The 16361-nt window shown below is 30.4% G+C and overlaps 1 protein-coding gene across 1 annotated transcript in view; it reads right to left on the bottom strand.

The window, feature by feature from the left end:
* Positions 1-4741: 4741 nt before the first annotated feature.
* The window catches only part of LOC113386502, a 98430-nt gene continuing 86810 nt past the window's right edge, over positions 4742-16361 (bottom strand). Inside the window, exons 6-7 of the mRNA XM_026624282.1 lie at positions 13774-13839; positions 4742-9405 (exon numbers count right to left, since the gene is read on the bottom strand). Of these exons, the coding sequence (XP_026480067.1) occupies positions 4742-9405; positions 13774-13839 (4730 nt within the window). The remainder of the gene's footprint in view (positions 9406-13773; positions 13840-16361) is intronic.

Below are 16361 nucleotides of genomic sequence, written 5' to 3' on the forward strand. Positions count from 1 at the left end.
TAATATAAACTAAGATTTTTATTATAGCCTATAACCTAAGTTGAACATAAATGCACACAATGAGCCAAAAAAAATAAAATCAGTTCAGTAGTTTAGGAGTACATCTAGAACAAACATCGTCACACAATCTTTCTCTCTTTCTTTCTCTGTGTATCTTTCTCCCTCTGTGTCAAAATTAAATGAAATTTTTAAAATTTTGATATTTCTAATATAAACTGTAATTTTTAATATACCCTATAACCTAAGTTGGATACAAATGTATACAATGAGCCAATAAAATTAAAAATCGGTTCAGTAGTTTAGGAGTACATCCAGGACAAACATCGTGATACAATCCTAATCTTGCTTTCTCGCTCCCTCTTTCTCTATATTTCTCTCTCTGTGTCAAAATTAAATGAAATTTTTAAAATTTTGATATTACTAATATAAACTGTAATTTTTAATATACCCTATAACCTAAGTTGGATACACAATAAGCCAATAAAATTTAAAATCGGTTCAGTAGTTTACGAGTACATTCCGGACAAACATTGTCATACAAACTTTATTCCAAAAAAAATCCTTGGCCACCACTGAAACCTATACCTGTCCGCCTGTATGTATGTTGTTACAAAATTTCGTCTGTTCAGATGTATATTTTGAGTTGACGCTGATTGGATTTATTAGGCCTATTAGACCAAAGGAAAAACTGATTGATATATTTTATTTTGTAGACTTATGTTTTTTTGAAAATATTGTTTTTTGAAAATACACGAAAATATTTCTATCTAAAATTAACATGTTAATCGCCATGTCAGATATATATGTCTGATGTATATTGTTATTAAATAATCGTTTATATTTGAGATCTACGACCTAAAGTGATCATTTGATATCACACTGCTTGATGCCCGAGGATGAGATAAAACCAGAAACTAGTTTGTACTAGCCCACTTTGTTATGGTTTTTATAAAATATTAAATTAGTTCATTTATGAAATTGCATCAAATTTTCACTTGCAATTGAAGTTTTTATTTGATATCTACCACCTGAATTTGATACAATTCTGCTTGATATCAAGCTGTCCGAAGTTTGGATAGAACCCTGGACTCATTTTTCTCTATCATTTTTTTTTTATCATAACTCAAATGTTTTGGTAAATTGGTCACACTAAATTCAAATTCAGTTTTTCTGAATTTTCCAAAGAAAGCTTTTTAGACGTTTCAGGTTGTTCTGAATCGTTTGACACCAAAATTAGACAAAATATGTATGTGTACCAAAATTTTAATTTGAAAATTTCTTTAATGTGAATTCTTATTCATTCATGATGAAATAATATACTTTAAACTAACGTTTTTACTGTATATTTTAATAACTATTTAATATAGTTAGTTAGGCAACTGTAACTTGCCTTAAGGCAAAATACCACTTACACCTAGTTACTAAAAAAATCTGGACAATAAATAGCAATTGACTTTATAATCCATTATGAATTTAAGCTTTATAGCTAGTTTAAAAATCCAAATATAAACTTTGCGGTTTGCATTATACACAAATATATATATATATATATATTATATATATATATATATATACATAATGCGTATATCCTTTTTGAATCGTTGTAATTTTAATATATCGTGTGGGCTGTAGCTATTTATAGTAAAATGGATCGTGCGTGGAGCCATTAGCTAATAATCTGATTCAATCGTACTAAATCGTTAGAGCTTTGATAATGCAAACAAACATATATACATACAAAAAATAAACATACACACAAACATACATAGATCGATCATATACAATTTTATAAAAAAAAACAGCAGTAGTAAGGAAAAATGTGGTCCAAGTGTCTAACCTTAAGGAACACCATAATAGAAATTTATATGGAAGAGATCCTTTAATTTAATTTAAAAGTGTTTTTTAAAGTTGTTTTAGTTGCATATCACAAAATGTTTCTAATATTTTGGAAATTTAAAAAAAAAACATAATAATAAATTTAGAAGTATAGTTTCCAAAAAATTAACTTTAGTTTTCCAAAATATTTTGCAAACGAGACAAATTAAAAATGTAAATCAGAGTGTATGTAAAAAAATATTTCCTCAAACAACTTTACCTAAATAAATTATTTATTACAATTATTATACTAATGATTTTTGCTTTTTTGGATATTTATTATAAGGTTAAAATAAATTATTATCATACCACGTTTAGCCAAAAAATCTCCAGCAAGAACTAAAGACCTGCTAATTTCTTCCAAAAGTCCCAAATCTCTATCACCAAAAATTTTTTTTGGTTTGTTTTCCAAAGGCAATTTCGAGGGCACTGTACCAGATATTTTGACCTTGTGCTCGTGTATAATTTTCCTTATTGTCACTAATATTTAATAAAAATTTAAACAATAATTTCTCATTTTAAAAAAATGTACAAAAAGATACGTTTACACAAAAACGTCACATGATAAAATAGAAATAGATCATAGGATTTTTTTAAATATTTTTGAACAAAGGCACATAGACAAATGATTTTTTCAGAAATGTATGAAGACACAAGAAGTAACAAATTTAAGTTAAGAAAATTAATATAGATATATTAATAATGATATTAAATTTTAGCAAATGTGAATAAAAATTTATCTACTAATTAATGAACGTCTTATGAATTCATATTACTAATTTAAGATTTTTTTTAATAGTTGTACATTTTTGTTCAAATATTAAAAATGAAATTTTAGTACAAACCATAATTAATTTTTATAATTTTTTTCCATATGTTTTAGGATTTAAAATCAGCAATCGTTTTTTGTCAGTATTGATAAGTTTTACTTTTTTATACAATTTTTACAATCATGGAAATTTGTTTGAACATAATCTATCATCGGCAAAGTAAAGACGCGAAGACCTTGGAATCGTTTAGATTAGATATAGGTAATAAACATTTGATAACATAACAAATTCACAATTAAATATTTTCAGAATTAAGATACATTTCTAAGAAAATTAACAAAATGTTTATTTTTTTTATTTGCTTTTTATATGCCTACCATTCTATATTTGCATCTGTCAAATTGTCTATTGTCGTATCTGTCAACCTTTCGACCAACCTATCTATGTATATGTTTACGCTATTTAGATAATTCTCTACCTGTGTACTTGTCTACCCGTCTAAATTTCTATTTGCTTACCTGTCAGCCTGTCTGCTAATTGTCAGCCTGTCTATCATTCTACCATTTACCAGATTGTATACACTTCTTTTAGGTAACTTTTACCTGTCTACTTATCTATCAGTCTATGAGTATACTTGACTAAATGTCAAACTATTTATCTCTCTATTTCCTACCTGTCTATTTCAATTCCTGTCTGTTTCAATTCCTGTCTGTTTCAATTCCTGTCTATTTCAATACCTATCTATTTCAATACCTATCTGTTTCAATGCCTGTCTGTTTCAATTCCTGTCTGTTTCAATACCTGTCTATTTCAATACCTGTCTATTTCAATGCCTGTCTATTTCAATACCTGTCTATTTCAATACCTGTCTATTTCAATACCTGTCTATTTCAATACCTGTCTATTTCAATGCCTGTCTATTTCAATGCCTGTCTATTTCAATACCTGTCTATTTCAATACCTGTCTATTTCAATACCTGTCTATTTCAATACCTGTCTATTTCAATACCTGTCTATTTCAATACCTGGCTCTTTCAATACCTGTCTATTTCAATATCTGTTTATTTGAATACATGAATTTGAATATATAAATTCATGTCTATTTTAATACCTGTCTGTATAAATTCCTGTCTGCCTCGATAAATACCGTTCTGCCTGTCTATCTGTCTAATTATAAATCTGTCTGCCTATTTATAAACCTGTCTGTCCATTTATAAACCTGTCTGCTTATTTATAAACCATAAAAAACTGCCTGTCAATTTACAAACTTGTCTGTACATTTATAAACCTGCCTGGCGATTTACAAGCCTGCCTGTTCGTTCATAAACCTACCTGGCGATTTACAAACCTGTCTGTCTACTTATAAACCTGTATGTGTATTTATAAAACTATCTATTTATAAACCTGTATCTACAAATACCTGTCTGTTTACAAACCTGTCCATTTAACAACCTGTCCATTTATAAACCTGGCTATTTAAAAACCTATCCATTTGTGAAGCCTGTGTAGTTATAAACCTGTATATTTATAAAGCTTTTGTTTTTGTAAAACTGTATTAAAACATACATCCATACACACATAAAATTTTTCTAAGGTATGCCAAAATGTTCAGAAACCTCTGAAACGTAAAGATATGCAAAGAGGTTTCATTCTCAATTATTTCTAATTTTAGATAAATAAAGTTATTTTAAAAACGCAAACAAAATCTCTTCAATTCAGTCTCTAAGATTTATTAGAACTAATATCACATTGAATACAACAATGTTAATGTTAATATCAACAGCAACAAAAACAACTAGAACAAAAATATCATTCCTTTTGATAAACTAATACTTAATTAAGTATTAAACTAATAAATTAAGTTAAATTTAGTTAAATTTAGTAATAACTAAATTCTTATATATAAAATAATAATAATAATAGTTTAATATCAAGACAAACTTATACAAAAAAACAATACTTCACTGACAAAAACAACAAGAAACTCAAAAAAATATTCTTGATTATATAAGTTTTTCCACAAAAAAACTGTTAGTCATTTTAATATCTCACAGAGACATCACATCCAAAAAAACGTTGCACATCAAATTAGAATGTTATTTCAAGGCATTTTTAGCAAGTTTCCATCCCAAAACCACAGCAACAAAAGCCACGATTCCAAAATATCTCATTCTGATAAGTCTTGACTCACCATTAACATCCATCAAATGCTTCTCTTCCTTTTTGATGGCTTCAGGAATATCTTCAACATCGTGATGGACAACGTCCACCAATTTCTGCTCTTCTTTCCTGACAACTTTCACCAAATGCTCCTTTTCCTTCCTGATAGCTTCAGGAATATTTTCAACATCCTGGTGGACAACTTTCACCAAACGCTCCTCTTCCTTCCTGATGGCTTCAGGAATATCCTCAACATCCTGGTACTTTTTTTGTTTTTCTTCCTTGACCAGAAGATCGAAAAGTTTAGACGCCTCTTCATCGGACACGTCGGACATCAAATTTTGGAACTCCAAAACCTCAGTAAATTTGCTTTTAGGCTTTTTAGGAGCAACCCTTTGGTTTACCGTGAGTTGCTCGTGAGCGCATACCAAATTTTGTGATTCGTCATCTGTCCCCAGTTCTGCAAACTCCAGCAAATGTTTAGGCAACTTGTTACCATCACAAATATCCACACCAACACCATCAAAAACTTTTAAATTAGGTACAGATTGTGCCAAGTCTTCTTGGGCTTCATCATCAGTGTTTTGGAGACCAAATTTGTCACAACGTTTCCTAACTTTTTCCATAAACTCGTTCTCGATTTGTGCAGACATGTTGATCTCAATCTTGGCTTTCAATTGGGTTTCAGTATGTTCTAATTCTTGGTGGTGTTTGGATAACTTTATGACGTGTAGGTGTTTACGATTTTCACGTTCAGCCACTTTAGACATGTATTCGGAGTACATTTGGTTACGTAAATGCTCTTCTGGTGATATCAAGTCTAACTTTTTGGTTTGTTTTTGTGGTGTGTTTGGTGCACTTTTGGTGCCAACCAGTTTGCTCGTATGGGAAATATCTTGGTGCGAATAACTTTTCCTAATATTTGTCTTGGGTAATTTTGAAATCTCCTTGATGATTTCTGAACTGTTAAAGTCTTCGTCAAAGTACTTCTTGAAAGGATTTGGCGGTTCAGGTTCCTCTGAGGTTTCCTTGAGTTCATAAAAATCTTGGTCTATACTTCTTGGCAGTGGGTACTTCAAATTCTCAATATCCTCAATTTCCTTCATCAAACGTTGGTGCGGGGTCAACTCATCAAATAATTTTTGGTGGGCGCCCAAAGGTTTTGGACGAGCCTCGGGTTTTGGACAAGCCTCGGGTTTTGAACAAGCCTCGGGTTTTGGACAAACCTTGGGTTTTAGACAAACCTCGACACCATCCTCCTTCCTAGCTTCCTCAGCAAGTCTCTCCAAACGTTCAACACAATCATCCAACTCACTAATTTCATCCAAAACTTTGAATTTGCTATCAAAAATTCTATTCTTCCCACGTCTATCAGCTCCAGATTTAACTGGCTCTCCTTTACTCCTGGCATCTTCAGCCTTCTGTCTAGTTTTTGCAACCAGTTCCTCCAAATGCAAAAGTTCCTTTTCCCTTTGCAAGTCATCGATTTCCTTTTGGATTTGGCGCTCCTTTTCCAAAATGTACTGCATCTGTTTCTCGTGCAACTCTTTTGGCAAAGAAAATCGTCTGGTGTCAACGTGATGTTTGGTGGTTGATTGTGGTTCGTTTAAGGATACAGTGGAACCTTTGTTGTCTTGTGTTAAACGATTTGTGATGCTTTCTTCGCAATTTTTGTCACTCGAGGCATCGTAGAGTTTGATCCAGGATGCATCATCGGTTTTTGGACATGATATTTTGCGTTTGGTAAGAGTTTCGTTGGGTTGTGCCAAACGTAGTTCACTTTTGTACAACCTATGAAGTCTGTCAATACTTGATTGGTCGACATTTGAATTGTCTTGTTCCAACGTGTAAGGTATCGAGCAACTGGATTTGCAAGTTCTCAGGAGTTCATTCTTGAGCAACCTTTTAGTCCTGTCATCAGCTGAGTATTCAGGATCTTCCCAAGTTTTCCTGAACATCACATCAGTACCATCACTCTTACTGTTTTCAGTTTTCATGATCTCGGATTTGTATAAATTTTCAACACGTGCAGTCTCATTGTGATCTAAGGTGCGCCTAGGTATGGCACTAGAATCTGGAGACGTCACACGTTCCAAATACTTCTCGTGCAAATCCAAAATTGCGTCGGCAGAGTTTGGTTCAATTTTGACTTCTGTTTGCTTTTTGGATAGACACATTAAAACACCAGGATCGCTTTTAGTAGGCACTCCTAGTACCCACTGTTGATCTTTGGTATTTTTTAACGTTGGAGACTTAATGGTAACCAGATCTATGAAATCTGGTCTTGAAGGCACCCTGGATGCCTCCGGCGTGCATTCATCATCAGTTATCATTGGAGATTTTAAGTCCATCAGATTCTTTTCCTCCGGCTCAGACTGTCTCCTAGAATTATGATAACTCTCCTCACCCCCAATGGGCGGTGATTTCGATCCCGTGCTCAATCGTCTCCCCATGCCCACAGGTGGTGTTGTAACCTTAACATCTCGTACAAACCTTTTGCACTCTTTCCGGGTATTCATATCCAAGTTCCGAGCAACCTCCGCCAGTTCTTGAAGAATGTCCTCGCCGTAAGGTTGGGCAGCAATAGCCCGCAGACACAAAGTCCTCAGGGATGATGGTCGAACTCCTCCTGCAAAACAATCATTTGGTTGATCCGTGAACTCTTCTTCGAGACTTTGCATGCGTGGTACGCATGTTGCACGAGAGGAACAACGGGAAGATCCTTCACTGTCAGGTAATAAAGTTATTTTATCTACACCGTTACCTGTCTCATCGTAATCGATACAAATTTTGTCCTTGTCTCCTTTCTCATCATAATCAGTACAAATTTTGTCCTTGTCTCCTTTCTCATCATAGTCAGTACAAATTTTGTCCTTGTCTCCTTTCTCATCAGTCATCTTGTTTTCTGCCAGGGCTTTGCGTGTGAGGGCATCGTACCCCCTCAACACCAAATCAACATTTTCAATATCAAACTCGGGGCTAAAGCGCCCCCCACTATCATCTACATCATCGTTGACACTTCCAGTGCTGCTTGAAGGTGTTTCCTCCAAATACACGACCTCAGGAGCCTCATCAAAACTTTCCTGCAAGTTAGTTTTAACCCAGTCGCTGCATATTGATGTAGGTGCCTCAGTGTCCACAAGTTTTGTGCCTAGCAACAAGCACTCGTTGGCACTATCTTGGCCCCGGACAAGCATCATTTCACCAGTTTCACGGTTTAAAAATTTACCGCACGTCCAATTACGCATTACCTCCTGAGGACCTTTGTATCTGGCTTTGTAGGAATCAGGGTCTTCAAAAACATCATCATCCAAGTCGTACTCGTCGTTGGTGCGCATGAAATCCAAAAAGTCGGTACTATTGCGTTTGCTGCCACTGCTTTCACTTTCTTCCTGGATGACGTCTAAATATCTTGGGTTTGTCAATTGGGGTAAAAAGTGGGACTCCAAGGCTGCACGTTTACGGGCACGTCGGATACGCATTTCGTTCAAAGCATCGGTTTTATTTTTACCATCGTCTTCGGCGGTCTTGAAGTCAGTGATTTCTACTGGTAGGACATCAAAATTTTCCATTTGGAAGTCGCTGATTAGGACCTCGGAGTCGCATGTGTCGGACAAATCTTGTAGATCCAGAGTGCTGTTTTCTTCTTCGACGTCAAGTTCTTCTGCAGTTTCCCATTCGACCTCAGAATCGACTTCGGAGATCACTGCTTGGCATTCTGAAGGTGCGTTGACGGAGTCGCTGGAAATTGCTTCTGTAATTTTAAAACCTGTGTCGTCTTCATCCAAACTCCGACTCTTCTTGGTTGCTAGTTTTTGCTTGGGCAAATCTGGGGAATCTACACGGTATTGTTCTGAAGTTTTGGATAGTAAATAGTCTTTGAAGGTAGACAGTTCGTTTTCGGATTCACTTTTTTGAACACTTGTTTCGGGTATCACTATTGTACTAACACTACACACTTGGCCTAAACTTTCACAACTAGTCCTATTAAGTTTCTCATCACTACCTATATCAATCTCACCTAAAATCACACAATCATCATCCAAATCTGTGATGACAACACCACCAGTCAATTTCACCAAAGTCGTCGGAATATCATCACTCACAAAATCCGACAAAGGCCTAGATCTATTCCCATCACTAAAAAAATCCGATATAGGCCTAAATCCATTCCCATCACTACTTAAAACTAAATCACAATTTGTTTTATCATTCACAGATAAATCATTTACACTAACTGAATTTTCTATCTCATCATGTGATTTCTTAGTGATGTCACCACTATCTTCTTGATCCTCTTCGATGTTCGACGTGTCGATTTTTTGACATTTGCGTCTAGGCCTAGATCCATTCCCATCACTACTTAAAACTAAATCACAATTTGTTTCATCACTAACTGAATTTTCTACTGCATCATGTGATTTTTTAGTGGTGTCACCACTATCTTCTTGGTCGTCTTCGATGTTCGACGTGTCGATTTTTCGACATTTGCGTCGATTTCGACGTTTTTTCGATCTACTGGTCGTAGTGGAATTTGTAGTTGACTCTTGCATTGTTGCTTTGTCACTGACCGATGTTAGATTTAAATTTGTTGCCTTATCTAGTACACAAATAGAGAGAGGGCTGGGTGATAGTTTACTCAGGGAAAAATTGCAAAAATTGCATAAAAATATTTTGACACTTGTTTATACAAAAGAACGACCTAGATAAACATTTGTTTTAAGCGATTATGAGATTTAAAGAGTCAGGAAACTTGTGAGAAGTATTAAATATTAATTATTTTTTGATTTTTTCAGAACTTAATAGATATTTTTTTATATTTAATTTTAAATATTTTTTTCTAATTCCCAAGAAATATTTTTTAATTATCAAAAATACTTTAAAAGTACAAATGCCCAATTTTGTGATAATTATTGAAAAAATCCTTTTTCCAAAAATGCAGCCTATCTGTCTAGGCACAGTCTAAGTTACAGCCTAGTACAGACACATTTGCAAGGGCGTCTAGAATGTGACTTGAAAGGAGCAAATTTATAATTTTGCAAATTTTTTATCGAAGAAAACAAAGAAGAGCCTGTATAGGCACAGTCTAAGTCACAACCTGGTACAAATATATTTGTAAGAGCGTTCAGAATGTGACTTTACGAGAGCATTTTTATAATTTGGTACAAAATATTACAAAAAAATTCTAAATTAGTGTTACTAGGCTTATTCTTCGTGATTTGTGGGTTCTGGATGTAAATATGGTGTTTTTTTATATACTTCTTAAATAAATAAAATTTCATAAATGTCAATTATCAAATTTATCATTTTGAAAATTAATTTCAGAAATTAAAAGTGTGTTTGGGGCCCAAAGAATTTTTTTTTTGTAGTTTGATGAAAGATTCCAAAATTTAAAAAAAAAATTAATTGTTTTAAAAAACTTGTGAGAAGTATTAAATATTAAATATTCTTTGATTCTTTTAAAAATAAAAAAATATGAAATAATATTTTATTATTTAAATTTAAATATTTTTTTTTTGATTTCCTTAAAAAAAAATTAGGTATTAAAATGATTCTGACTTTAAATTCTTTAATTCTAGCTAAAATTCTAAAGCTCACATATATATTTAAAAAAATAATCATAACTTTGCACTGCAGTTTATGTAATTCCTATAAATATGAGATAAGGTCCTTCGACTCCAACTCCGCTTGATCAAGTTTTGTTTATTTACTTTTTATGTAAACATATATAAACCTGGTCGTCCAATTTATCTAATACTATTATATTTTGTATATAAAATACTAAAAACGAAAGTTACAGTATTTATAATAATCTAAAGGAAAATATTTAAAATTCCTCGAGTATTCCATTATTGTACGGGAAGTTCCAGCAATTTGCCTTAAGGCACGATGCCACAAACCACTAGTTTCATTTTACCATTTTTTAATAAGTGTGCAAAATTTATTTTGAGTAAACTACATAACCAGAGACCCTTTTAAAAGTATCATTTTACAAATATAGACTTGTATTTATTCACCACACTATATATGTACACACAATCTTGCCTCTCTTTCCGCCAACAAGAGAGTGATAGGGATAGCTATACGTATAGCAATCTCGTATCTCTTTCCGTTTACGAGAGAGTGATAAGGATAGCGAATGTCTAGATTGCTAAGTAAATGAGTATGCTGAAGTGCAGAGGCGAATTAAGGGAAAAAATGTAAATAAATGTTTTTTTTAAATGTTAATATTTATTTGTGTTCAGTGGAAGTAGTAGAAATGAATAGTGGAATCGTAAAAATCGAACTAGAATTTTTTTAATTTTGTGGAGGTTTTTGGAAAAAATGGAGAAGAGCCCGAATAAGCACAGTCTAAGTTACAGCCTAGTACAAATATATTTGCAAGAGCGTTTAGATTGTGACTTTAAAGGAAAAAATTTCCCATTTTGTGAAATTTATTGAAAAAAAAACAGCCTGTCTAGGCACAGTCTAAGTTACAATATAGTACAAATATATTCACAATTGCACAATTGCAATCTGACTTCAAAGCAACACTTTTCCAATTTTGTGAAAATTAGTGAATAAAAGTGAAAAACAGCCCGTATAGGCACAATTTAAGTTACAACCTGGTACAAATATATTTGCAAGAGCGTTTAGAATGTGACTTTAGAGGAGCACTTTTACAATTTTGTAAAAATTATTTAAAAAAATGAAATTATTGAAAAAAGTGAGAAAAACAGCCAATCAAGACACAATCTAAGGTACAACCTAGTACAAATATATTTGCAAGGGCGTTTAGAATGTGAGCAAATTGTCAATTTTGTGTAAATTATTGAGAAAAAAAAGAAGTTACTATAGGCACAGTCCAAGTTACGACCTAGTACAAATATATTCGCAATTGCATTTAGCATGTGACTTGAAAGGAGCACTTTTTCGATTTTGTGAAAATTATTGAAGAAAACAAAGAAGATCCCTAGACACAGTCTAAGTTACAACCTGGTATAATCATATTCACAAGTTTGTTTAGAATGTGACTTGGCGGAGCACTTTTTCAATTTTATGTAAAATTGAAGACAAGCTTTAATAGGCTATATATATATAATTTTTAGAAATGTGAGATAAGGTCCTTGCATTTAAGTCTAATTTAATCAAGGTCAGGTAATTCATAAGTTGTTATAATTTGTCTATGAAATACAATTGATAAAACTTACAGTATTTATAATAATCCATTTCCAAAACATTTAAAATTCATCAAGTACAGAAAGTTCCAGCAAAATTTCTTAAAGACCACTAATTTATTACTAAAAATTAATTATTTTTTCAATATTTCCAATTACAAGTGTCATTTATCTATTTAAATCCGCCTCTGCAATTCTCATCATCATCCAATTAGGACTGTAACTTATTTACACATTCTGTTAGTGTAGCAAAAATCGAACTAAGCTCCAAATACGATTTAGCAATCCATTCACAACACATAAATAATAATTCTTGCATTGTTAAGACTTTTTACTAGTGGTGTATTCAGGATCGGGAAAAAATACTTTAAAAAATTCTAATACTAGCGATTTTAGTATGTTAGACCCAATACTCCTTCGAAACGGCTTGACCGATTTTCATAAAACTTCGTAATCAAGTTTAGCCACCATTTGATTTTTACTTGATTCTTAACCTTAAATTTTCACACTTTTGAATGAAAATTCTTGCACTGTTAAGACTTTATAGATTTTAGTATGTTCGTCCTTAAACTCCTCCGAAACGACTTGACTGATTTCTATGAAATTTTGTAATCACGTTCAGTACGACTGGGAATAGGTTAACATGTATTTTGCATATTTTCTTGATGTTTTCACAAAATACACCACTGTCTATTGCGTTAATATAGGCAAACGTCATTAGTTGACTGCTAATTGGTAAAACAATAAAAAAATATTTTAAAAAATAACAGAACACTAAACTAATTCTAAACAATAGTAGTTGGAATATAATAAACTTTTATTCATAAAACTATGTTTTAGTTTTGTAACAAACACAAAATCAGAGAAATTTAATTTAATTGTATGTAGCAATTAGTTGGATTAGGAATTAATACTGATATTAACTTCAGGTCTTTAAAACATATTTTTTTAATTAAGAGAATTTATTTTCCTTATTGTTTATTATTATAATTTAAAATAATTAACAATTTGCAATTTTTATTAGATAAATCTACATAAAAAATACTATTTTTTATATAGTTTTTTTTAAGAGGTAAAAATTATTAATTAAGAAAAAAATATTTTTCTGAATAATTTCATTTTATTCGAATTGCATATGATGCTATTTTTTTTTATTTAATTTTCTTTCGTTGGAAAGGCTATGATAAATATAATATAGAAGCAATGTTCTATTTATTATATTTTAAATTATGATATTAGTTTTAGTTTATTATGCAATCATGCACATAAATAGAGCAATGATGGACAAAAACAACAAAAAACTTTTAGAAATTTTTTAGAGCAAAAAAGTCAAAACATATCATAAACACAAAATCACAAAAAATTCAAACAATAATGCACAAATAAAAAAGCATACAAAATCAATAAATATAAATATAAATTGAACGATAGTATAAAAGTATAATTTAAAAGAAAATTTACATGAAATTCTTGCTTGTATTTCAAGAGGGTATATTTGTTAGAGAAATTTAACATTAAAATTTAGTTAATGAATAAAATAATTATTAAAATACATTTGCAGAATCAGGAAAATTGGTGAATATTTTAACAGAAAAATAGTGCTATGTATATATTAATTTTTATATTTTTTTTCAATATCTGCATTCTTTCCTTATGGTGGTACAATATTTATATGTAACTTAAGATTTTATAAGATAATAAATAAAAGCAATCTCTCTTGAAATTACAAGCAAAAATTAAACAAATTAAATATGTTTCAAAATAAATCATTTAAATATAAAAATGAATATTTAAAACAGACTTTTACTAACCTGGATCACTAATTTCGGTCCTGATGCAAGTTTTTCCGAAGCCTGTCTGATCTTCTTTGGCGTTTTCTGCAAACAACAAAAATATTTTACTTCAAGCAAAAAATCTATATTAAAATTGCGTTAAATATTAACAAATAATTAATCAAACTAATGCTGTATGGAATTGTGCCCTAAGGCAAATTTCTAGAACTTTACGTACTGTAATGAAGTATTCGACAAATTTTAAATGTTTTCAAATAGATAATTATAAATACTGTAACTTTCATTATTAGTATTTTATAGACAAAATAGAAGTGCTTGTAAATTGTACGACCAGGTTTAAATATATTTACATGAAGAGTAAATACACAAAACTAATTAAGGGTAGTTTGTTAATCCCATATTTTTAAGAATTGTATAAAATTAATTACGAATTTAAAATAATTTATTTCAAGTATATTAATGGGCTTTGGATTTTTTTAATTCTAAATGTTGTATTTTGATAATCTGAATTATTTTTAAATTTAAAAAAAAAGTTCTAATTCATTTCAATCATTTAAATTGATCTGTGCTCCTGAAATCGTTGACAAAAAAATTGTATCCGAACATATACATAAACACCTAACTTTTTTTGTCTGTTTGTAAATATTCAGAAACCTTTGAAATGTAATGATATGCAAAAACTTTAATTATATTTGTAATATTCGTAATTAAGAAAAATCGTTGTTTTTTGTATCACAAGTTGTATCACAAATATGAAAGCGATATATTTATAATTTTGATACCAAATATTTAAAAAAAATTAGACAAATAATAAAAATAGCCAATTCGTTTGTAGAAATTAGTTTTTGGTTTCCTTAAGAAAGTTCTTGAATTGTAAAAGTTATTTTCTTTAATTTTCAAAAAAAAAATTTTTAAAAGATGATTCGGATTTGAAATAAATAATTTAAACTTTGCAATTCATTTTATATAATTCTTGAGAAATATGAGATAAGGTCCTTTAGTTTTAACTCAACTTAATCAAGTTTTGTTCATTTACTTCTCATGTAAACATATGAGGGTCATTAATTAATAGCATGTTATTAATGTGATTATAAAGGTAGTCGTCTAATTTATATTTCGTTTATTAAATACGAATAATAAAAGTAACAATATTAGTAATAATCTATTTGAAACATTAAGAATGCCTCGAATATTTCATCAAGGTACGGAAAGTTCTAGCAATTTGCCTTAAGGCACGATGCCATATACCACTAGTTTTTATACAACTCGAAATCGATATGCAAGAAATACCAAAGCAAAAAAAGTATTACGTACAACTTTTCTTGTAATTAACATATGCACACTATGTGACGTAACTTAGATAATATATATATATATATATATATATATATATATATATATATATATACATATATAGTACACATTATATACGGTTCATTGATTGGAATCACATGGGAAACCTAGCAATCAAATAGAACAATGGTAAGTGAACGCATATTATAGTCAGGAAAAACTATATATATACAAATATATATACATATACATACATATATATATATATATATATATATATATATATATGTAACAATAACCGTATTGTTTTTCCGAAGCAAAGGCCAATGCTATGACCTTAGATCTTTGCAAATTAAACATACACCCATATTATAAAAAGTATCTACTATCTAGTAACTAGTTGTAAGTGGCATTTTGCCTTAAGGCAAGTTGCCTGAACATACCCCTGATATGTTACTCTCTAAAAATTAGTGAACTATACTAAATTCCAAACAAATTTTGTATTTTTTTAGATATCTTACATAGTAGGTTTGGTGATATCGGGTTATGGAAATTAGTATAAATACTTGTTTCCAAACAGAATTTAAATTTTGCAAGATTTTCTTCATAGTGTGCGTGAGGAAATCTTTGTTTGGAAACTAGTTTAGTAGCATTTGGTATAGAAAAAATGTTTAACAGTAAAAGGAATTAGGTGTAAGTGGGATTTTGCCTTAAGAAATATTGTTTCATGCTTTGAAAATATTGACTTTTGTAAAAAAATAAATTTCTTAACTTACTTCAGTCAAAAAACGTTTTAGCAGCAAATGAATTAGTCGATTTGCAATTAAGCAAAAAGGTAATTCATTTCTGAAGCATTTTCCATTAACATGTGTAGTCCAAAATAAATGTTTTAAACTTTTTTTTTTATAAAATACACATCATTTAGTTTACACTCACATCTGTAATTGTTTATAAATATAATGCACACTAGTTGTTAATAAATGATTTAGTTTAAAATACAAGGCATAAATAATATTTTAATGAGAACGAGAATTTTTGAAGTAAAAGTGTTAATTCATGAATATTTTAACATTCTTTTTATTTAAATATGAAATTGTTAAATATTTAACTATAGATATTTAATTAATCTTTTAACTAAAATGCAATTTAATTTTAAATTAAATTTAATAAGAGAATTTAATGTGTGAATCATAACATTTTTCATTTAATCTAGTATTAATTTAATTTAATAAAGTTCAATATTATCAAGTTAAAAATATGTCGTTAATTTACTTTATGTGTGAATTGATACAAAATATTATAATATTACATCT

This window comes from Ctenocephalides felis, unplaced genomic scaffold, assembly GCF_003426905.1.
Source record: "Ctenocephalides felis isolate EL2017-DRISC unplaced genomic scaffold, ASM342690v1 CF-g0.4_SCAFFOLD_03571, whole genome shotgun sequence".
Lineage (NCBI taxonomy): Eukaryota > Metazoa > Arthropoda > Insecta > Siphonaptera > Pulicidae > Ctenocephalides > Ctenocephalides felis.